Below are 25,608 nucleotides of genomic sequence, written 5' to 3'. Positions count from 1 at the left end.
CCAACTTGAAACTTGGTACAAATATTTATTATGATAAACACTGTTAAAATTGCGTGCACAATTGCTCTTTTTTGGCCGTGCTTTAATGTTAATTGAACACGGAAAAACCAATTCCATATCAGCTTAAAATTAGGAGTTTAGATATAGTTTACACGGAGGATTTGATCACATCCGTTTGAATCTTATTAACACACTTGTTATGTGGCTTTAGGCGGTTTTCTGCTATGTGGTCGGATTTTTGTCTCTTTTGCACATTCCCCATTTCAATTCTCAATTTTATCGTTGTAATGTAAACTTCTAGAGTATATGCCAATATTATAGTATAAAAAGAAGGACACTATATCCCGCTCACTATACCAAATTTCCTTGTTTAGCGAATCACAAATTCTGGGTCAAAAACCTTATTTGCGGCATTTATTGTACAAGGGTTCACATCATAAAAACAAGTGTAAATTACTACTTTAATTTACCAAACATTTACTCAGCGAAAGTACTGATTTCAAATTATCCGATTTCCATATGTTGCACTTTTTTATGTTCAGTTAACGGTTAAATCAGAGAAAAAGTGTAATTTGGTCTAACTTTTCCAGTTGTTTATGCAAGTTTAAAGTTCTTTAATTGTCAATGAACCATTTTCATTCCTTATAAAAACCAGTTGTTGAATGCTGACATTTAATTTTTATAGACAAGACTACAAAAACACATTTAGACACTTAAAGATTCTGAAAAAAAACCAAACATTTATTTTTTTACTCACTTTACTGACATAAAACATTCCCTTTTATGTAAATTATTTTAGTCCTTTTCAATATCGTTTCCTTTATCTACCGGAGAACTTTACTCTGGATTCTGGATCCAATGCTACGATTTGCACAATACAAGTTAAACCTGCAAGTAATCAAAACATCATCCACAGTCTTTGGCTCATACATATTTTATTGTATAATCGGACAAGGAAGCAGTAGACAGTATATCTTGTTTCCATATCATTCAAAGGCCAATAATTGCTCACCATACATGTTTTAATAGCTAATCAACTATATATTAAAAACTTAGTAAAGTATTTCTCATCATACTTACTTTTATTAATGGTTTATATTTTAATTTTTAATACTGAATGTTGTAGCAAAATGAAAATGTATGCTTTCAAAAATCATATTTTTGTTTCCATTTCAGAACAATTTTACCTACAAAAATTAAGCAAACATCTTCATAAAGACACATGTTTATACCAGTATTTATCTGACAAACAAACTTTCCTTTCCAGGTTCTTACAGTTTTGTTATTAGCATTACAATCAATGGATGTTGTCTTCGCTGTGAGTAAACTAACAAATGATTGGATGAAAGCTTCAGTATTTGCACCAATCATCGAAGGAATTACTCTCGTAAGTTGATACTTTATTGTAAGGTTTTCAGATTTAACAGCTTCTTACTGTTGACTTTAATTAGGATCTCTTTGCGAAGAATAGATGTCTACAATACTCTTAAAAGTACAATAGAGTATAAATAACTTTATTTAAATTTAAAGAACCTTTGTTATCACGCTCACAATGCCTCCATATAGACACTGAGCAAATACAATCTTACGAAATACCTTAAGTGGGACTTAAGTGTCACAGACTTGTTACTCCTCCAATTGTTAAAAATTTCTTGTGGATATGCATGCACATTTAAATAGTATGTCCTTATTATCTACAAAGTTTCATGAAATTCTGTTGTGTGGTTTCAATGTGCGATGACAAGAAAATACTGACGGCCTGTAGTATATTCAGTCCAATGCGTTCAAAGGGAAATAACTCCCTAGAAAAAAGAATTTAATCATAATTTCCTGTCGATATGCACATTAAAATAGTATTTCCTTATCATCTAATATGATTCATGAAATTCTGTCGTGTGGTTTCAGAGGAGTTGCGATGACAAAAGCAGGACTGACAGACTGGCAGACGGACGGAGGACGAACCTACGGACAGATCAAAAACCTTTTACCTGACACTATAACTTGCTTGTGGTATTATTTAAGGGAAGAATACTGACACGAGTAGTAACAAACAAATGTTGATAAGTTTTTTTTTTTTGCATTTGCAGATTTTAATAATGATCTATATAGCGATGGAAAGACAGAAAGGTTTAGTTACATCCGGGATACTATTTATTTACTGGACTCTTAGTTTACTATCCAGCATTATTCCATTTTACTCAAAGATTATCAAAAAGGTAATATTCAAATATACTGGGAAGTAAACTTAAATTCAGAGCCTGTAATTCAGTGGTTGTCGTTTGTTTATGTGTTACATATTTGTTTTTCGTTCATTTTTTATATGAATAAGGCCGTTAGTTTTCTCGTTTAGATTGTTTTACATTGTCTTATCGGGGCCTTTTATAGCTGACTATGCGGTATAGGCTTTGCTCATTGTTGAAGGCCGTACGGTGACTTATGGTTGTTAATGTCTGTGTCATTTTGGTCTCTTGTGGACAGTTGTCTCATTGGCAATCATACCCCATCTTCTTTTTTATATTTAAAGTTTAGATTTTCATGATCTAAATGTCCAAGAAAGACTTCAAAATTTTACAACTAAACAAACAAGTGTACATGTATCTTAATTTCATCGAAGAAAGATACCATAGTAGTTACCAGCATCTCTTCGTGGAAGACGCGGTAATTTATTTATTTAATATATCTTCAATTTGTCCAATTCGAAACACTTCTGATTAATTCTACTAGAGAATTACTTGTGAATATGCTATGATGCTGGAAACTGAAATTAATGATTGTACATGCTTAACGCAAATGTGTTTAGGGGTACATGTTACTGTTCTTCAATGTGAGAAAGGTCTTTCTCGTTTAGTTTTTTTAACATATAGGAAAGTAGCCTTGAACAGAATTCGCAGTTTCGAACAGGACTGTGAGCCAACTCGTGCGATCAATGTTTTTTTCCCAACTATCATATGTGAGGATTTTCGCTACGGCTAGGCTAATTGGGCTATACAAGATACAAATTTCTAGATCATGGACGATTCGAATCTTAGCCTTTTCAAGGTCTAAGTTTGCACAGATTTGAGCACATACCACTTAAAAATAAGGGTCTTCATGGACGAGCAGATACTGCATTTCATTCCACAGGCGGAATGAGTTTCAACTTTAAAGTTTCAAAATTCTGGAAAAAGTGGGGACAGAAAAGTTTCGGTCCTTATCATACCTTATCCGTTGAAGACCATCGTGTCTATTGGCGAAAAGTGTATGATATCATCTAGATGACTGATGTTTTTTTGTCGATTGGTTGCCGTCTCATTGGTGTATATTTCAAAATGTATTTCAAAATATGCATCTCTATTTTCATTTGAGGTAAAAATATTAGTTTTTTTCTGTTCATATAAAAACAACAAATATATATATAAGTCATAAATGTTTTTATTTAATTCTTTCAGGAATATGAAACAAAACTATTCGAATTTGTTATTTTCTATTTATCCTTTACTTTTACCGTTATTCAATGGATTCTGAATAGCATAGCAGAAAACCATCTGCAGCAAAAGGTAAGACAGATACATTATTGTCATTGTGTTTATATTTCCAAACCTTTACCCTTGCTGGAAATCACATAGAGCTAAAATACATAGATATGAAGAAGGAAATGAGATTTACCCCCTCCTCCAAAAGGAAAACAATAAGAATCGCCAAAAAATATACCTCAAACGCTAATAGAAAAATTAACGATAATTTTATCACAGGTCAACCCCTATACATAAAAAGAGTAAAAAACATACGAATTCAACAAAAAGAACAAAAAAACGTACAAATAAGACTAACACATATTGCGTCGAAAATTTATTTAACTATGAAATAATTTCTACAGACTATTTGAAATAAAATACTGCATTTGAACTTCGTAACATATTTTTTGTAGGACATGAACCCAGAACAAGAGTCTTCGTTTTTGTCCAGAATAACATTTAGCTGGATGACTAGGTATACACAGTATGCTTATACAACATGTTAGAATATACCATAAAAAGACTTATCTGATTACAATGCAACCTTTTTCAATCTTATAGTTCTCTTTTTATTTAGTTATTTGTTTCATATATACAATAAATGCGTTTATTGGTAACGTTTGAATTTGTCATATTTTATGGACTCCCCCCGTTTTTGAATTTGCCTTTTTTTGTTTTGCTGTACCTTTTTCACTGTAGTGTTCTTTACATATTGAGATTTTCCTTGATTTTTGCGTTTGATAATTTTATGTATTTCTATAGCTCATGTCCATCACTGTTCAACTCTACGAACAAATCACCCGAAAGGCAAACAATACATACAGAATCTTTTTGGTTCATGAAAATAAATGTTGTATGTAACACGGGAAAAGAATTTCAAATATTTCTTTTCTTTAGATTGATGATGCAAGGGTACAAGAAACCTTTAACAGAAGATTCTGTGTTCGGTTTAAAACAAAGAGATACAAGTCAAGAAGCGTACAGTAGATTTTATAACAATTGGGTCACAGAATGTGCTTCAGCAAGGTAAGTCGATTCTAATTAGAAAATATAACCATGTCAAGGCCACTATCATCATTGATTGCGATTGCTCGTCTTTTTATGCTTGATTACTGAGTCAGTGGAAGTATAAAAAATAGAGCACAAGTGCGGAAATTTGTTTTAAGTATAAGGTAAGGGTGGGGTTGGGGTGGGAATGGGGAGATTGGGGGCTAGTCAATCTTTTCAATAAAAAAAACTTTTGTAAAACCTTATGTTGAATAAAGGAGTAGGTTCAGTAAGACCCCATTTTGGCCCCAAACTATAGCAGTTTTAGAAAATTGTGAAAATGTAATCTTTAAGCTATATTTTGGAAAGTAAAATGCTTCTGCTACATAAATATGGGCTGTTTTTGACAATATAATGCACAAATATCGCGTTCTAGCATCATTTAGTCATGCTAAATTACTGAAATCTTCAAAATTTTAGCATTTTGGTTAATTTTTAGACGGTTTCCGTCTAAAATGAAAGTGGCCGCAATCGTGTTCATTCATGATATTGAAACGTAAGTTGTATTTGATGATAATACATAACATATATAAAGGTTGAGGATGAACACGGATGCGGCCACTTTCATTTTTGACGAAAACCATCTGAAAAGTGACATTTTTTGGCCTATTTGATAGATTTTTCATATTTAAGCTTGAATCAGAGCGTTTTTAATGACTAAACCAGTTAAAATCTTTCACATACACTAATCGAATCAATTGAAATAGACATTTAAGTGTTTAAAAATTGTCCAAAAACTTTTGTTAGATGAACCTGAAATTTGAGGCCAAAATCGGCCCTTACCGGACCTACTCCTTTGTCTGTGATAAACGAGTTTAATAATGGATATAAGATAAAAGACTTAAATGTTGGACATGAGTTCTAAACAAAATTATGAAATTATTTATATTATATTTCAGCCATGAATATGAAACAGCTAATCACCAGTACCATTTGCAAGAAGCAGAGAGTGAGACCTCATATTTATTAGTAAAGAACTGAGAGCAGAATAAAAAAGGAAAAAACCAATTTTCCTCTTTTTTCACTCTTAATTCTGACAAGTGCAATTAGAGGCCAAATTCGGACCAGAACGTAATAAATTTATTCTATAACCCATGTATTTGAGAAAAAATCATGAAAAACAAAAGACAATTCTGTTATATTAGTATTTATTTGTTACATTTCAAAATAAATTTATACTGAATTCTACACTTCGCTGTCCATTTTTAGTCAACTCTCTGTAAAGGATACAACATAGAATAAATTTATTCTAAATGCATGGTGCTTACTGTATATGATCATGTATAAAATAAATTTATTATATAGAGCCATAATATCTATTATTAGTTCGAGAAAATCATAGAATAAATTTATTCTTCATTCAATGTCATTTATGATTATGATAATATTTATCTGTATGGTGAGGCTGAGACACAGAATAAATTTATTCTACATTCAATGCTATTTCGGATTATAATAATATATAAAATAAATTTATTTTGAAGTAAAGTTATCTGTATGGTGAGGCTGTGACACAGAATAAATTTATTCTTGTTTCAATGCTATTTCGGATTATAATAAAATATAAAATAAATTTATTTTGAAGTAAAGTTATCTGTATGGTGAGGCTGAGACACAGAATAAATTTATTCTACAGTCAGTACGATTTCGGATTATAATAATATATAAAATAAATTTATTTTGAAGTAAAGTTATCTGTATGGTGAAGCTGTGACACAGAATAAATTTATTCTAGTTTCAATGCGATTTCGGATTATGATAAAATATAAAATAAATTTATTTTGAAGTAAAGTTATCTGTATGGCTGAGACACAGAATTAATTTATTCTACATTCAATATGAATTTTGTTCTATATAAAAATAATCTTAAAAATATCTCATGATAAAAAATTAAAATAATTTAAAAGAAAATTCCATCGGTCTTATTTATTACAGACAAACTGATACAATAAATTGCTTCGCCAAGCGCAGCTGGATACGACTGCAGAGGTCAAATCCTAAACATTTGGGACAAAAATGGACACAATGTTCGTGCATGATACAGGTCTGAATTTGGATTGTAATTAAATACTTGATGCAATATAGGTTTCTGACACAGAATAACGGTAGCCAAAAAACTTAGAATTGGTTATATCATTTGAATTTATATTTAATTTTTGGCTTTTGTGCAATACACTATGCTGTTGCGAATTGCCCCCCCTCCCCCCCCCCCCCAAAAAAAAAAAAAATAAAAATAAATAAATAAATTTACCTCTTTTTTTATGCTTTTGTGCAAAACACTATGCTGTTGCTATTTGAACCCTCACCCCCAAAAAAAATACCCTTGCCCCTTTTTTTTTTTTGGCAACATGATATTTGAAATTTTCTTTTTCAATTTCTGAAATCTGTAATGAGTGAAAATTATCTCCCCCCCCCCCCTCCCAAATTTCTGTCCAATTTATCTTATCACAAATATTCTAGCGGAACAGTTTAGAATGCATGTAAAACAATAGAATTGCTATATGGCCAAAAATCAATTTCCTTATCGTTTCGATTTGTCATGTGATGGCATACAAACAGTTCAAAAATACATCTAAGTCTTTTTTGTTTGCTTATATAATCCTGAAGATTTTGTTCAATGTTTTGTCACTGGTCATCTGTTAGAATAATTTTGGGGGTTTTTTTTCACACAAGAGACAAGCTTCGTTATAATGCATCTGGTACTTATCGTTTAGTAATCTGATCTTTTATTGACATACAGATCTGTAGTTGGAATTTTAATAATTCATCTTCAAACTCTTCTTAACTTTTCGAACAATTATCTTTGTAAATGTCAACATTTTATCTTCTAATATTCCCAAATACATGTTTCCATTATTCCGTTCAACCAAAGCTATCTGAAAGATCAAATAAAAAATACAGTGCATATAAAAAAAAATAGAAAATGTGTCTATGGGCTACAAATGTACACTGGGGGGGGGGGGGGGGGGGGGGGTAATTAACAATAAAACTGAGCCTCATCTAGCCCCAAGCATCATGTCAGGCATTGTCATTACTAATGTCTTCTAATCTGAGTAAATTAATTACTAAAAACTATTAAATGTCTTCTTATCTGAGAAACAATTTCGACATTTAAACGAAATCTTTTACTTATGATAATGTTGATTCTCCACAAAGAAAGTAATATAAATAGAACCATACAAATAGTAAGCAAATACATGTTTTCAGATACCATCTTCAATATAAAAAAAAAATCACACCATGAAAAAAATAACTTGTTATGTGTTCCTCTTCTACTAGCTTCAAAATATATCCAAAATCAAGAATGTTGAACATACTCTATCTGACATAATCATTTGGTAATTGATGCAATTAGTGTCTCTTGTATGCCTGTCTTGAACATAAAAAAACTAAATATAAAATAAACAACTCTCCCAATGCTCAGGTTGGTTGTCATATTATGCAACATAGTTAATAATATAGAAACCAATGGGAAAAACATAGAACTTCTTTTGTCATACAAAACACTGTCAAACATCCAAACATACTATCCACACTGATCTGTGTCCACACTTGTAGTATATTAATTTATCTTAGTGATATAACAAATTGTCAGAGTAGTATAGTCAAATTTAGTTATAGAATGAACATTTAATTTAATTTGCTTCATGATATCTCTTTCCTTAATGATATGATTATCGTTATCATAGGCAGTTGTGGCGTTCCATAAATGTTATATTCCAAATTATGGAATGATCGATATTCTGATGTATATGTACCAACGTTTTTTTCAACTGATCGGGCGGAGCTTATGTTTTAATTCGCATAAGGACAGTCTATTTGAAGATGTGTGTGATAAGGATGATTGTCGTTATAATTATTATTGAATCAGTGTCACCAAACGCATATACAAAAGAACTGAGGAACTCAGTGTATGATATGAGACGAATAACTGGACACTTCATTGATGATCTTATCCCAAAACTCCTGTCTATAGATGGACTGGTCTTAAATAAGCGAACTTCTTAAACTCCGTCCAGTCAAGTGAAATAAATCTAGTAATAGTAATATCGTAGAAAAATATGCAAATTGATATTCGTAGATGCAGATCGATCGAGGATTTGAAAAGGGGCATACGCAGAGACTTGTAAAACGTCTAGTATGCATTGAGCATATATGTCGGGGATCTATGAGGGGATCCCAGTATCCTTGACCCCACCCCTAATCCCACCTCTAGTATACTGAGCAAAACTAACCTCCAATTTCTTGAACTGTGATGAATGTTTCATAAACGAAACTGGAAAACTATCCCGTCTATTTTCAACTTGTCTTCCCTCCTTTTAATTTCCACGTGTCTGTCATCTTCATTGCACGTACATAGAGAGAAATACCAAGTGATCATATCATACAAAATTACAGATCAGTGTCCTACGTCTTGTCATTAATTATCTTGTGTTTCCATTTGAAGTCTTCTCGGCATGTGGTAACACTAGGGGCCTACAATCAACGTACGCGTGCATTACATAAAATGATCAGGCTGTTAAGCCGCGTTTGTTATAATTAGCAATAATTATTTTAACAACTTCAGATAGATATGCGGCACTTGTTTGCTAACATGAATTAAACAAATCGAAGATTGTAAATTATTTGAATCTGTGTCATTTCATAGAGGTTATTAATGTGTGGTCATTTTATATCATTCTAATAAAATAATATGTTAATCAAAAATGGACAACTACAAAAGTATAATAGTCTGGATGGATGGTCCATCGATTTTGTATTCTTTTAATTTTTAAAACATTATTTCTATTCTTTATAATTTTGCTCATTATTCTCTATTTGATCATCCTTTTATTTTCTATTCTTTATATTTTTTTGTATATGCTATATGTTTTGTCCTTTATTCTGCGTTTCCCAGTCCCGTGATTCGATATTCTATCAACTCCAACAAGACCCTCAAGTATTATTACCGATGAATAGGCGTTTGAGAATGTGTACCATTTTGTCTTGTCCTTTCTTTTATTTGTTTTTAAAGATTTATAAAAAGCTTACCGCACTTCATCCCTTTCTACCCTTATTACAGGTATTCCCCATGGTATGTATTGTTTTAAAATAGCTTCTCGTTCCGTGCATGCATGCATGAACTATTTGACACTGCACGTTAAGCAACCAACAATCTGTCAATCAATCGATTTTATAGAAAAGATGTATCATATCTTACATCAAAACAATGTATAAACACCACCCGTTCATCTTTTTCTACAAAATGATAAATGTGCAGATCACACTGCTGACATTACTAGACCACATATATGACACTTCGTCTATACCTGAGGCTGTGGATGGGGGTTTACAGAATAGAGAATAATGAACAAAAAAATAGAAAGAATAGTAAGAGAAAAATGGTTTAAATTTGACCCCATCCTGACCCTCGTACTTGTGAGAACGTATATATAGGTTGAGGCCTTGCCCTCCATGTATTCAAAGTAAAGCATTATTTTGATTATGAAACATTGTGATTAGAAACGGTTGCTTTTTTCCAATCGATCTTCAAACCCTATGCCTTGAGTCTGGGTGCTAAAACCGAAATATCGATTTATTAGTGTTCAACGTAACTTTCAGCACAATATTGTTCATCTCGTGGTTATCAAACTGTAATGGTGGAGAAAGCCGGAATGCCAAGAGAGAATCTAAGATTTTTGTCGTGAAAACTGATAATTATATTCAATCAATATACTAAACACCTAACGGGAAGAATTTCACGTGAGGCACCCGTCGTATTGGTCATGTTATTACAAACTCGGTAATAATTCGGCGGATCACATTCCTGAAAAGGGAACGGAATTGTAGTTACGACATAAAGAATCATTACTAAATAAATGATACTAAACCACTAACGGGAATGATTGTGCCTGATATTCATATGATGAAGACATAATCTTTCAATCAGTTTAATTGAAGTCTGGAGCTTGCATGTCAGTTAACTGCTAGTAGTCTGTTGTTATTTGTATATTATTGTCATTTTGTTTATTTTCTTTGTTTACATCTTCTGACATCAGACTCGGACTTCTGTTGAACTGAATTTTAATGTGCCTGTTGTTATGCGTTTACTTTTCTACATTGGCTAGAGGTATAGGGGGAGGGTTGAGATCCCATAAACATGTTTTACCCCGCCGCATTTTTGCGCCTGTCCCAAGTCAGGAGCCTCTGGCCTTTGCTAGTCTTGTATTATTTTTAATTTTAGTTTCTTGTGTACAAATTGAAGTTTAGTATGGCGTTCATTATCACTGAACTAGTATATATATTTGTTTGGGGCCAGCTGAAGGACGACTCCGGGTGCGGGAATTTCTCGTTGCATTGAAGACCTGTTGGTGACCTTCTGCTGTTGTTTGTGCTATGGTCGGGTTGTTGTCTTTTTGACACATTCCCCATTTCCATTCTCAACTTTATTTTTTAAGATTACATTTGAACGCAATTGCCATGTGCGAGGTTTGAACCATCACAACCTCAGGCCCCTAAAAACGAAAAGATCAAGAAAAAAAAATCGCGTGCATGTGTTTTTAAGGTAATATTATATATAATTAATTATATATATATTGTTTCAACTTATAATCAAAAGTGCATTAATTGTAATAGAAATTTCAACAATTTAAAAATATGTAGAAGAACTTTAAGGCTAAAAAATATATAGGCGAAACAAAAATATGGATATGTTGTTTGGTATCCCATTCTCTTCAAAGCTAATGATAATTTCTGTACATTGTACATGCTTCATATCCAGTGGCGGTAACTTGACTAATATACCTCGATTTTTAGTGAGTCGAAGGAGGAAACGGCATCAGTGCGGACAAAGATACTACGGGGGGGGGGGGGGGGGGGGGGGATGCTTGATTAATTATACAACGAAACCCTCGACTATAAATGAGCTTTCATCGTTTTCAGATAAAAAAAAAATAAGGAGACGATTTTTAAGTTTGCTGAACGTGATGTGGCTAAATTTACGTGCATATTCAGGACTTGAACAAAATAACAATAAATCCAGTAGATAGGTTCGTAATGAAATCTCTTCATTGACTTTGTCTTGTGTAAAAAGCTTTCTTGAAATCCCCGCGGGTTTAATCAACTTTGAAGTAAGTGCTTCGTTCTTTCATAGTTTATATTTTTTTTAGTTAATTCGCCATTTATTATTTTAAAATTTACATATGAAACAATAACCCGGATAAATCATTCCAGAACCATGATAGTGCTTGTATTTTATAAGAGGATAACGAAATTAGAGAATTATATTTATTTAGATTGATAATCATGATGGAGCAAAGTTTTAACCACTTTTTTATGTCCCTTTTTACCATAAGATACTCCGGTCATTATTTATATAAAGAATGATGAGGATGACGATAATAACGATGTCTGATGTCCAGTGGTAGCTTTTACATACATACACCCAGAATGACAACATGCTTTATGTTATTTACACGTTTTGTACTAGACAAACTGCGTCAGATTTTTTGACGTGCTTTTTCAGAAGATACAAATAACTTTGTAAGAAGACATGCCACTCTGCCAAGACACATTATTCTAACTTCAATCGTACCAGTCTTCAAATGCTTTCATTACATATAAACGAATATTTTCTTAACCTTCATTATTTGTTTGGTAGGAGCAATGTAATATATAATATCATGGAAAAGCCATTCTTTTTTTACGGAAAGCAAGAACAATAAGCTAATATAAAAAAGAAGATGTGGTATGATTGCCAATGAGACAACTATCTACAAAACACCAAAATGACACAGACATCAACAACTATAGGTCACCGTACGGCCTTCAACAATGAGCAAAGCCCTCACCGCACAGTCAGCTATAATAGGCCCCGATAAGACAATGTAAAACAATTCAAACGAGAAAACTAACGGCCTTATTTATGTAAAAAAATGAACGAAAAATATGTAACACATAAACAAACGACAACCACTGAATTACAGGCTCCTGACTTGGGACAGGCACATACATAAATAATGTGGCGGGGTTAAACATGTTTCTCTCACAAGCAAAAAAACCCTAACTGTAAGTCTACAGTGCAGTATGTCGGACGTCAACACAAAAAAAAAAAAAAAAAAAACAGCATGCAAATATATATATGGGGGATAAGTATACCATTATTTACACATCAGACTGTACTAATTATATTATAACTTTGGATACACCAAACTAGGTACTTAATATCTGAGTAACAGGCAATATACGCCCTCAATTTTATAGAATTAGTTCATAACTACATGTATTTGTATCATTTGTATTCATCTGTCAAATGTGTGTGTTCTACAAGGATCAGCAGTCCTTACCCTTTCATTTGATATCTATATAACTTACAAAAAATTATTCTGCATATAATAAAGTTTGATTTAAATACGTAAGAACTACTTTGTTTTAAATACGTACTTCTTTCCTTTTTTAACGTGCCCAAAATGGTGGTGTAACATCTTACGAAGTCTATTCAAATTGTTTTTGCAAACTATTTCGCTCTGGCTGTTGCTAGTGGTCGTTTTACATTTGCAGTGTGGTGAGATCCTTTTTGTTGCATGTTGAAGGTTTAATATGACTTTGAGCAATTAAAGCGCGTTCCTTTGCTTATTTTGTGTACGTGTATTATAATGTGCTTATATTCATTTTGTGTCACGGATCGATACCCAATATTCTTTTGTTTTTCTATGGAATAAATGTTCCTATACAAAAAAAAAATATTGGTATATTCAAAACTTCGATTTTTTTTAATAACGTAAATGATTTTTAATTTTAAGAACTAAACGAAAAAGATAATTGTAATATAAAATCTTACGATTCTTTCTTCAAACACGATTTGTTATCATATGCTAATTATCCATATCATATTTTAATGACCACATACTGTAGCCATCGTGATCATATAAACCTAATAAATTATAAACATCCGAATGTAAAATTTCGCATGATAGATAATGACAAACAAATTAACGACGGAAATTACATAATAAATTCACAGCGTGTGCATTTGACTCTATCTTAATATATTTGTCAGTACATAGATAACCCGAATAATCCAGTCTTTATATTACGATCACTTCGATCACTCCATGAACCATTTCCTCGAGAAAAGTAGTGGATAGGGGGCGCTGAATTATTCGAGTTAGTACATGGAGGAAAGGTCTGTTTCGAATGTTATTCAAAGATTAGGAGCGACGATTCAATGTCCGTTTGTGTATTGTATTTGTCGTGGTTGAAACGGCACCAGAAACATATCAGGATAGACAACAGAAGTTTGTAAGTATTTATTTTATGTATTTATATATTAACATAGATATTATAAGCCTTTCATGCCATCTGTTGACAAATTTCCATAACTATGCACTGTTTTAGTAGACCACAGATGTCCTTTTCGAACTAAAAGAACCTCCTGAAAAAACACACCTCAGTCGAATCTTTCTTCTCAAATGAATGCCCGAATGGTCATCAAATTAATACTTGTTATGGGCAGGCATTTTTGAATAATGACTGCAAGGAATTTTAAATGGTAAATGATATACATTGTATCTCGAGGGAAATGTACACACTTTAACAACAGTAAATTTTTCATAAATATTATATAAAATGGTAAAAGTGTAGCATATATATCATGTGTATTAACGATTAAACTCTGGAAGAAATATAGTCCAGCATGAATACAAATTAAAGGGTCCTTTCAGGAAAATAAATTTCTCAGAAAGGTATCTCTTTCTTCAGAGGTTTATATGAAACGTTGATGTCTGTTGTGCAGTGATTTGGGTTTTTTTTTCGCCTGTATGCGAGACATGGCATGGTATAGGTATTGCAACCAAGCAACGGCGGCGACGATGTTGTACACTATTTGTTTGAAGCATTATATTTTATAAGTTAGACAATCTAAATGCTTCATACCTTATGTTACGAAATTTCCGTCTATCATATGTCATTGTCCCGGCAACCTCATTTTCATGGTTCAGTATCTGTTTGATACATTTTGTTTTGTTAAATGAAAAACTCTCTTATTATGAGTAATATGATAACTTTGTTTGGTATATGGGTTCCTAGCAACATTTACATGTTCGTCAGGTAGGTACATGTAGGGTTAACCTGACCTCGACCTTATTCCATGGATCAGTTATCAAAAATAAAGTAACTTAAGCAAGACCGTATCTAGATACTATAACTAGTAAGTCATCTATATTTGGTGTATGGATTATTGAAATGATTGTAAGGTGTACATATCCACCCGACAGGTTCCGTCTGACCTTGGCCTCAATTTCATGGTTCATTGGCCAATGTAAAGTGTTTGTGGTTTGATCTATTTCTCAGATACTTTAAGCAGTAGGACCACTATATAGGGTGTATCATGTATGGAATCATTGTCAGCTGGAAATGTCCGTCTGACAGGTCTCAATTGACTTCGACTTCATTTTTATGGTTCATTGGACAATTTTTAGTTGTGTCATACATTGTAGTTGTGCATTGATAAAGTTAAGTATACCTGATAATTGTACTAAAGACTTTCAATATGATTTCAATGATAAGTAAGACAAAGGCGAGACATTTGCACTCATATTTTGGTAATAAAATGTGTAAAGTGTTGACTAAAGTACATGTACCTAAATTTCAATATATTTTTGTATCAGAGTGCTGAACGCGCATCTTTAACGTTTTGAGAGTAAAATGAATATTTTGTTGAAGGGAGAATGTGTTGGGTACATTACTCACACTTTTACCTGAGGAAGCTGCTGTTCCATTTGGAACATGTCTTACTTGTTTTCTGGTATGTTAAATGGGATAGGTAAAAGTATTGTTAACACCAGTCCTGTGTTTTGTTTAAGACTTAATGAAACCTGATTTTAATTGTTATTTGTGTATTCAGTTCGCTGTCTCCTAGGCATGAACCACTGATCTGTTTTAAGACTCTATGATTGATTGATTGATTGATTGATCATGACTGACTGAATGTCCAATGGCAAATATTACATGCATATTCTGGAAGTTGGGAATGATACATGCCAATCCTGATAAAAATAAAGAAATATGCCTGAAGAAAAACAATTAAAGAGTAAGTGTTCCTGCATTTTAAACTTCAAATATTTCTTGTAGAGTGAGAAAACTGTTATGAAACACCAGCAAAAAAGACTAGATTGTTATTCAGTCCTGACTTATTCAGTGTCTCTGAAGATGAAGATTAGGTATGTAATAATGAGGTTTTAATTTGATAGATTGTTGACTTTTAAATTGTAAAAGTTTAATGAGTTACTGTAAGTTAATCCATTTATTGTATAAATTAAAATTCATTAATTACTGTTCAAGTGCATAGCATAGCCATCTTTATCTTGCTGTATCCAGAGGCAATAGATATAAGAAGATGTGGTATAGATGCCAATGAGACAACTCTCCATCCAAGTCACAATTTATAAGAGTAAATCATTATAGGTCAAAGTACGGACTTCAACACAGAAGAAGACTATTATTAATTACAATAAAGAGAGTGAATAATATTATATAAGCAAAATGGACATCATAAGTAAGATTAAAAGAAAGACAGACAATTTCTTTATCAAAGATTATAAATTTTGGTATGGTTACTAAAAATATTTAAAATTGTTTTGAATTTGTCGTTATTTCTTTCAGATCAGGCCTATCCAGAAGCAAGAAAAAAGACAATTTTTAGCACGTGCATCTACAGAGAGAGACATGTTTTAAAAAACAGATATATTTTCAATTTAAGAAAAACCTGTTGAACTTTTACTATTTCTTATCTGTTTATTTTACATTTATATATTGATATTTTGTTTTTTTTTTAAATTGCTGCACAGTATTTCTATTCAGTCCCACATAACAAAATCAGCTGAAGAAATTGATGTTTTCATATTTCAAGGGAGTGTCCTTTTGCATTGTTGATAGCAGATATATGCATTCATTTTTAATTTGTCTTAAGTTGGGTTTTATAAACAGTCACATCGCAACTTCAAATAAAATACATTTTTATGAATCTTACATGTAAATAGACATGAAAGATAGAAAATTATATAGGAACACATTTTTTTCTGACCTAAATGTATTTTCAAGGTAAAATTATGTGAACATATCAAATATTATCAAAAACACCGCTGGTTTAAAATAAAATTATTCTATGTAGCCTAAACAAATCATACAGATCAGTGTATTTTTTTCCTAAACAAATTTTATACATTTTTATAACCAGAATAAATTTATTCTGTGTCTCAACCTTAACATAATTACTGTACTATCAAAATAAATTTATTTTATATATCATAATACTTTTAATCCACATTGAATGTAGAATAAGTTTATTCTGTGTCTCCACCTTAATATAATAAATGTACTTTCAGAATAAATTTATTTTATATATTATTATACAAGACAAAAATCACATTTAACATAGAATAATTTTATTCTGTGTCTCAACCTCACCATACAGATTACTTTACTTTCAAAATAAATTTATTTTATATATTATTATAATCATAAATCACATTAAATGTAGAATAAATGTATTCTATGATTTTCTAGAACTAATAATAGATATTAAGGCTCTATATAATAAATTTATTTTATAAATGATCATATACATAAAGCACCATGCATTTAGAATAAATTTATTCTATGTTGCATCCTTTACAGAGAGTTGACTAAAAATGGACAGCAAAGTGTAGAATTCAGTATAAATTTATTTTGAAATGTAACAAATAAAGTCTAATATAACAGAATTGTCTTTGTTTTTCATGATTTTTTCTCAAATACATGGGTTATAGAATAAATTTATTACGTTCTGGTCCAAATTTAGCCTCTAATTGCACTTGTCAGAAATTAGAGTGAAAAAAGAGGAAAATTGGTTTTTTCCTTTTTTATTCTGCTCTCAGTTAAAGTCTCTTAAAAACATAAAATCTCAGCAGCACCAGACCAAACCATCCCTGATTAAGGTTCTCTGTAGGACGTTTGCTGTACAATTATTTATTGCCAATATTTGGAAGATTGTATATGATGTAACGTTGTTTATCTCACCATTTCTTTTAAAGTAAGTAATAATTCTTAGTATTTGAAATACATGTATTGTTCATATTCAATCATAAGGCGCCATTTCTGATTTTGCTTCACATTAAATAAAAAAGAAATAGTATAGAATGTAGAAGTAATATTACTGGCCGTGTAATCACTATTTATTCTATTGAAACGAAATTAAAACAGAATAAATGTTTATTAAAAAATAGTACAGTACTCAGTCTTTCAGACAAAATACCCTTTATAATTCATCAACTAGTAAACACTATAAGTAAAAGGTTTTGAGCGTATATTATATTATGTTTCAATTATATTTATTATAGAAATTACAGCAGGATCTCCACGATATTCCTCTTTTCATAAACAATGGTCTTATTTCATTAACAATGGTCTTATTTCATTCACGAGCCTATAAAAATAGGAATACGACGAGTTAACTTTTTAAAAATAACAGATTTTTCATAAAGTTTAAATTTTTCAAAAAATTGTGAATCATAAAACAAGGACGAGTAAAACAATTGTTTTTTTAACAACTATTATCTGTTTCAGAATGTTAATTGACTATACTGCAGCATCTAAGGATCCAGAAATATCAAACTTTACTCAGGAATGGAAGGGGTACTCTCTAGTGGCGGCATTCTTTGTTACAATTCTGATCCAGTCATTAATGTTTCATCAGCAGTCTTTCTGGAGTATGACTTTAGGAATGAGAGTCAGATCAGCGTTGATGTCAGCTGTGTATCAAAAAGTAAGTACTTGATAGTGAATATGTACTAAATATACGGTATGGGTTTTTCTCATTGTTGAAGGTCGTAGGAGAACTATAGTTGCTTATATCTTCATCCAAGTTATACTGGTCTTACTGTCAATTACACCACATCTACTTATCTTCATATTAGTCTATTGCTTTTTGTTTAACGATATCATATTTAAAAATGTTCAATATATTTATTTATTCATGAGCCAGATTTGTTTTGCTTTCTCAATTTAAACAAGGACTGCATTATATCTTATCTTATTCAGGCACTAAGAATGACGAGCGAGGCAAGACAGAACTCTACTGTCGGAGAGATAGTCAATCTTATGTCTATTGATGCACAGAATATACAGGACTTTATAAGTTATTTTTGGGTGTTATGGTCATCTCCATTACAAAGTTGTTTTAGTCTTTATTTCTTGTATGACACTATGGGTCATTCCATGTGGTCAGGGATTGGTGTTTTACTTATACTTATTCCATTAAATGGTTTCGTCATATCTAAAATTCATAAGCTCCAGGCACAACAGATGAGACAAAAAGATGAAAGGATAAAATTACTTAGTGAAGTTTTAAATGGAATAAAGGTATATATGTATTTCTTTGTTAAGTCATTTCAATAAGAGGGTATTCATGATGAAATCGAGGTAATTTTACTTTCTCATTTTTTTTCTGACAAAATGTTTATGTAGTGTTTTTGTTTTACAATATATTTAGTGCTACAAATGTATTCAGAACAAGATGTGTTTGTCATAAAATCATTCAAGTTTTGGCAAACAAAATAACTCAAAAATGTGTCGACAACAAAAAGCTATAATTTAGTAACTTTGAAATTAATGTTCAATCTTTATCAAACTACGATTGTTGCACTCTGCAATAGCATGCGTATGGATGAGCTGTCAAATTTTAGACGGAGAATGCCTGTAAACATTAACACTCGAGACCAAAATTTAATAAAATAATGAACCGTAGAAAAAGCTTTAACAAGTTTGCTATGTGGTGTAATAAGCTGCAACAATCAGGTCAGTTACTTCATTATCGATTACAAATTTACAACTAACAAACAGAAAGTTCCGTTTAAATGATATCAGTTTCAGCCAGAACATTGGCTACTAAGCAGACGATACATCAACCAGCAGCGGCAGCAATCTAGTGTTTATAGCTCAACGTAATATGTCGACTTCATTGCGCATAAACGTCGCATCAAATATATTTTAGTGAGCGTGATATACTTTAAACGCATATTCAGATTTCAATGAGAGTAACATATAAATATATTATGTCGATTCAAATGAGCACGACATGTAAAACGTAAGATACTGAATTCAGAAACAAGCAAATTATGCCAGTTCAGTACGCATATATAACAAATGAACTCAACATGTCGCTTTCAGTAAGCGCCACATATCTACATGTACTATGTTACATGTGCATTTGTAATAGTATATGCAGATTCCTGTGCGCATGCCACAATTTTCAGGAATCGCTTTGATAATTTTCATCAAACAAATTTAAATTTCAGATTTTAAAGTTGTATGCCTGGGAAATGGCATTCAAAGATAAAGTGTTAATAATTAGGAACATGGAACTAAAAATACTTTTTAAAGCTGCTATTTATAGAATAGTTATTATTTTTTCAAGAGCTGTAGCACCATATTTTGTAAGTAACATAATTGTTTAAAATATTTGTACCAATGTTCATTTATTATAAGAAAGTTAAAAAATTAAATGAGAAGATGGCTATTTCTTGTTATAGAACTAAAATTGGAGATGATAAAAATATTTTTACTTTTTTAACGCTAGTAAGTGAACTTTTTTTCGAACTCGTAAAAGACTACCTTCATTTATGAGGGTCTAGATGCAGGGTGGCTGGGGGTGTGATCCTTCATTTCTGTATACTAAAATTTGTTAGTCCATTTTATCTACTCTTTATACTTTTTGCTCATTATTCTCTATTCATTATAGTTTAGCACCTCATTATTCTTTATTGTTTTTATTCTAGTCCATTTTTCACTATTATTTATATTTTTTTGCACATTCTGATTTTCTATCTTTTTTTTTGGTTTTATCAAATCGTCAATTTTTTTGTACAGGTATCACTTGCAACTTTTGCTACCTACATATTTATGTCATCTGATCATTACTTAGATGCCAAGAAAGCCTTCGTCGCCATTTCTTTATTCAACATACTGAGAGTTGCTATAAGTTTTGCTCCGATGGCAGTCAATAAAACTATCAAGGTAAGAGCTAGTTCACTACATTTGTTTGTCTCTCTAATTGATATAATTCAAAATAGATGTGGTGTATCAATTAAAAAAAAAAAAAAAAATACTGAACTGAAAAATTCAAAACAGAAAGTCCCTTATCGAATGGCAAAATCAAAAGCTCAAACAAACCAAACGAATGTACAACAGTTGCCATAAATACCTTAGTTGGTACAGACATTTTCTTATGTAGAAAATAGTGGAATGAACGTTGTTTTAAAGCTAGCTAAACCTCTCACTTGAATGAAAGTAAAAAAAAATCCATTATAAAGACAACGTTGTGTGAACAAAATAAACAGACATAACAGATAAAATGTCAAAAATTTGGGTACAGCAATCAACATTGTTTAATAACCTTAATCACTATAAAAACAAATAAGTATGTAACAAAGAAGTACAATAAGGTATAAAGACAAAGCACATTAGCAAAAATGAAAGGCAGTAATTTATGTCAATGAGACCATCATTCATTAACAACATCCATACATGATGTTTAGTTTAATCTTGCCCCAGTCTAAAAAATCGACTGATGTAATTCCAAAAAAGCAAATTCCATGTATCAGATAATTTAATCCATTAACCAGTTGGTTAAAGATGAGTTGTTAATGAGTTGAATACTGATTTTTTTCAAAATAAAATACAAAATGGATATCTTAATTACGTACAAGATATTGTTAATCCTACTAAACAACATGAATGATACTATCTCCGAATATTTTCGTAAATCCAATAATACCCTTTCAGAGCAATGCAATTATGTTTCATCTGAAATGTTTGAATCAGTAATTTCTATTTCAGGCGAGTGTTTCTTTCCATCGATTGAATAGATATCTGAACAGCAAAGACCTCAATCAAACTAATGTTGTGCACAATACTCCAAAAGGTAAAGACCTCAATCCAACTAATGTTGTGCACAATACTCTAAAAGGTAAAGACCTCAATCCAACTAATGTTGTGCACAATACTCTAAAAGGTAAAGACCTCAATCCAACTAATGTTGTGCACAATACTCTAAAAGGTAAAGACCTCAATCCAACTAATGTTGTGCACAATACTCTAAAAGGTAAAGACCTCAATCCAACTAATGTTGTGCACAATACTCCAAAAGGTAAAGACCTCAATCCAACTAATGTTGTGCACAATACTCTAAAAGGTAAAGACCTCAATCCAACTAATGTTGTGCACAATACTCTAAAAGGTAAAGACCTCAATCCAACTAATGTTGTGCACAATACTCCAAAAGGTAAAGACCTCAATCCAACTAATGTTGTGCACAATACTCTAAAAGGTAAAGACCTCAATCCAACTAATGTTGTGCACAATACTACAAAAGGTAAAGACCTCAATCCAACTAATGTTGTGCACAATACTCTAAAAGGTAAAGACCTCAATCCAACTAATGTTGTGCACAATACTCCAAAAGGTAAAGACCTCAATCCAACTAATGTTGTGCACAATACTCTAAAAGGTAAAGACCTCAATCCAACTAATGTTGTGCACAATACCCCAAAAGGTAAAGACCTCAATCCAACTAATGTTGTGCACAATACTCTAAAAGGTAAAGACCTCAATCCAACTAATGTTGTGCACAATACTACAAAAGGTAAAGACCTCAATCCAACTAATGTTGTGCACAATACTCCAAAAGGTAAAGACCTCAATCCAACTAATGTTGTGCACAATACTCCAAAAGGTAAAGACCTCAATCCAACTAATGTTGTGCACAATACTCTAAAAGGTAAAGACCTCAATCCAACTAATGTTGTGCACAATACTCTAAAAGGTAAAGACCTCAATCCAACTAATGTTGTGCACAATACTCCAAAAGGTAAAGACCTCAATCCAACTAATGTTGTGCACAATACTCCAAAAGGTAAAGACCTCAATCCAACTAATGTTGTGCACAATACTCCAAAAGGTAAAGACCTCAATCCAACTAATGTTGTGCACAATACTCTAAAAGGTAAAGACCTCAATCCAACTAATGTTGTGCACAATACTCTAAAAGGTAAAGACCTCAATCCAACTAATGTTGTGCACAATACACCAAAAGGTAAAGACCTCAATCCAACTAATGTTGTGCACAATACTCTAAAAGGTAAAGACCTCAATCCAACTAATGTTGTGCACAATACTCTAAAAGGTAAAGACCTCAATCCAACTAATGTTGTGCACAATACTCCAAAAGGTAAAGACCTCAATCCAACTAATGTTGTGCACAATACTCCAAAAGGTAAAGACCTCAATCCAACTAATGTTGTGCACAATACTCCAAAAGGTAAAGACCTCAATCCAACTAATGTTGTGCACAATACTCTAAAAGGTAAAGACCTCAATCCAACTAATGTTGTGCACAATACTCTAAAAGGTAAAGACCTCAATCCAACTAATGTTGTGCACAATACACCAAAAGGTAAAGACCTCAATCCAACTAATGTTGTGCACAATACTCTAAAAGGTAAAGACCTCAATCCAACTAATGTTGTGTACAATACTACAAAAAGTAAAGACCTCAATCCAACTAATGTTGTGTACAATACTCTAAAAGGTAAAGACCTCAATCCAACTAATGTTGTGTACAATACACCAAAAGGTAAAGACCTCAATCCAACTAATGTTGTGCACAATACTCCAAAAGGTAAAGACCTCAATCCAACTAATGTTGTGCACAATACTCTAAAAGGTAAAGACCTCAATCCAACTAATGTTGTGTACAATACTCCAAAAGGTAAAGACCTCAATCCAACTAATGTTGTGTACAATACTCCAAAAGGTAAAGACCTCAATCCAACTAATGTTGTGTACAATACTCTAAAAGGTAAAGACCTCAATCCAACTAATGTTGTGTACAATACTCTAAAAGGTAAAGACCTCAATCCAACTAATGTTGTGCACAATACTCCAAAAGGTAAAGACCTCAATCCAACTAATGTTGTGTACAATACTCTAAAAGGTAAAGACCTCAATCCAACTAATGTTGTGTACAATATTCTAAAAGGTAAAGACCTCAATCCAACTAATGTTGTGCACAATACTCCAAAAGGTAAAGACCTCAATCCAACTTATGTTGTGCACAATACTCCAAAAGGTAAAGACCTCAATCCAACTAATGTTGTGCACAATACTCTAAAAGGTAAAGACCTCAATCCAACTAATGTTGTGCACAATACTCCAAAAGGTAAAGACCTCAATCCAACTAATGTTGTGCACAATACTCTAAAAGGTAAAGACCTCAATCCAACTAATGTTGTGCACAATACTCTAAAAGGTAAAGACCTCAATCCAACTAATGTTGTGTACAATACTCTAAAAGGTAAAGACCTCAATCCAACTAATGTTGTGCGCAATACTCCAAAAGGTAAAGACTTCAATCCAACTAATGTTGTGCACAATACTCCAAAAGGTAAAGACCTCAATCCAACTAATGTTGTGCACAATACTCTAAAAGGTAAAGACCTCAATCCAACTAATGTTGTGCACAATACTCTAAAAGGTAAAAACCTCAATCCAACTAATGTTGTGCACAATACTCCAAAAGGTAAAGACCTCAATCCAACTAATGTTGTGCACAATACTCTAAAAGGTAAAAACCTCAATCCAACTAATGTTGTGCACAATACTCCAAAAGGTAAAGACCTCAATCCAACTAATGTTGTGCACAATACTCCAAAAGGTAAAGACCTCAATCCAACTAATGTTGTGCACAATACTCTAAAAGGTAAAGACCTCAATCCAACTAATGTTGTGCACAATACTCTAAAAGGTAAAGACCTCAATCCAACTAATGTTGTACACAATACTCCAAAAGGTAAAGACCTCAATCCAACTAATGTTGTGTACAATACTCTAAAAGGTAAAGACCTCAATCCAACTAATGTTGTGCACAATACTCCAAAAAGTAAAGACCTCAATCCAACTAATGTTGTGTACAATACTCTAAAAGGTAAAGACCTCAATCCAACTAATGTTGTGTACAATATTCTAAAAGGTAAAGACCTCAATCCAACTAATGTTGTGCACAATACTCCAAAAGGTAAAGACCTCAATCCAACTAATGTTGTGCACAATACTCCAAAAGGTAAAGACCTCAATCCAACTAATGTTGTGCACAATACTCTAAAAGGTAAAGACCTCAATCCAACTAATGTTGTGCACAATACTCCAAAAGGTAAAGACCTCAATCCAACTAATGTTGTGCACAATACTCCAAAAGGTAAAGACCTCAATCCAACTAATGTTGTGCACAATACTCTAAAAGGTAAAGACCTCAATCCAACTTATGTTGTGTACAATACTCTAAAAGGTAAAGACCTCAATCCAACTAATGTTGTGCACAATACTCCAAAAGGTAAAGACCTCAATCCAACTAATGTTGTGCACAATACTCCAAAAGGTAAAGACCTCAATCCAACTAATGTTGTGCACAATACTCTAAAAGGTAAAGACCTCAATCCAACTAATGTTGTGCACAATACTCTAAAAGGTAAAAACCTCAATCCAACTAATGTTGTGCACAATACTCCAAAAGGTAAAGACCTCAATCCAACTAATGTTGTGCACAATACTCTAAAAGGTAAAAACCTCAATCCAACTAATGTTGTGCACAATACTCCAAAAGGTAAAGACCTCAATCCAACTAATGTTGTGCACAATACTCCAAAAGGTAAAGACCTCAATCCAACTAATGTTGTGCACAATACTCTAAAAGGTAAAGACCTCAATCCAACTAATGTTGTGCACAATACTCTAAAAGGTAAAGACCTCAATCCAACTAATGTTGTACACAATACTCCAAAAGGTAAAGACCTCAATCCAACTAATGTTGTGCACAATACTCCAAAAAGTAAAGACCTCAATCCAACTGATGTTGTGTACAATACTCCAAAAAGTAAAGACCTCAATCCAACTAATGTTGTGTACAATATTCTAAAAGGTAAAGACCTCAATCCAACTAATGTTGTGCACAATACTCCAAAAGGTAAAGACCTCAATCCAATTAATGTTGTGCACAATA

The 25,608-nt window shown here is 32.2% G+C and overlaps 1 protein-coding gene and 1 long non-coding RNA gene across 3 annotated transcripts in view; both read left to right on the top strand.

Annotated features, from left to right (window-relative positions):
• The window catches only part of LOC143082384 (multidrug resistance-associated protein 1-like), an 80,306-nt gene that overhangs the window by 23,003 nt on the left and 31,695 nt on the right, over positions 1–25,608 (top strand). The window contains exons 3-14 of the mRNA XM_076258034.1: positions 1,268–1,387; positions 2,088–2,216; positions 3,429–3,536; positions 3,908–3,969; positions 4,392–4,520; positions 5,441–5,510; positions 17,435–17,589; positions 18,123–18,321; positions 18,597–18,917; positions 19,853–19,990; positions 20,424–20,570; positions 21,393–21,477. Coding sequence (XP_076114149.1) covers positions 1,268–1,387; positions 2,088–2,216; positions 3,429–3,536; positions 3,908–3,969; positions 4,392–4,520; positions 5,441–5,510; positions 17,435–17,589; positions 18,123–18,321; positions 18,597–18,917; positions 19,853–19,990; positions 20,424–20,570; positions 21,393–21,477 — 1,663 coding nt within the window. The remainder of the gene's footprint in view (positions 1–1,267; positions 1,388–2,087; positions 2,217–3,428; positions 3,537–3,907; positions 3,970–4,391; positions 4,521–5,440; positions 5,511–17,434; positions 17,590–18,122; positions 18,322–18,596; positions 18,918–19,852; positions 19,991–20,423; positions 20,571–21,392; positions 21,478–25,608) is intronic.
• On the top strand, positions 13,559–17,406 carry LOC143082386 (uncharacterized). 2 transcript variants are annotated; one of them, XR_012980375.1, is made up of 3 exons: positions 13,559–13,820; positions 15,651–15,739; positions 16,182–17,406. It is a non-coding gene; the product is annotated as an uncharacterized LOC143082386 (long non-coding RNA). The 2 variants fall into 2 exon arrangements; XR_012980376.1 differs by lacking the exon at positions 13,559–13,820 and adding an exon at positions 14,337–14,355.

The sequence above is a fragment of the Mytilus galloprovincialis genome, chromosome 7, assembly GCF_965363235.1.
Source record: "Mytilus galloprovincialis chromosome 7, xbMytGall1.hap1.1, whole genome shotgun sequence".
NCBI lineage: Eukaryota > Metazoa > Mollusca > Bivalvia > Mytilida > Mytilidae > Mytilus > Mytilus galloprovincialis.
Note: the sequence above shows the minus strand (reverse complement) of the source record. Positions and strands in the feature narration are given on the sequence as shown.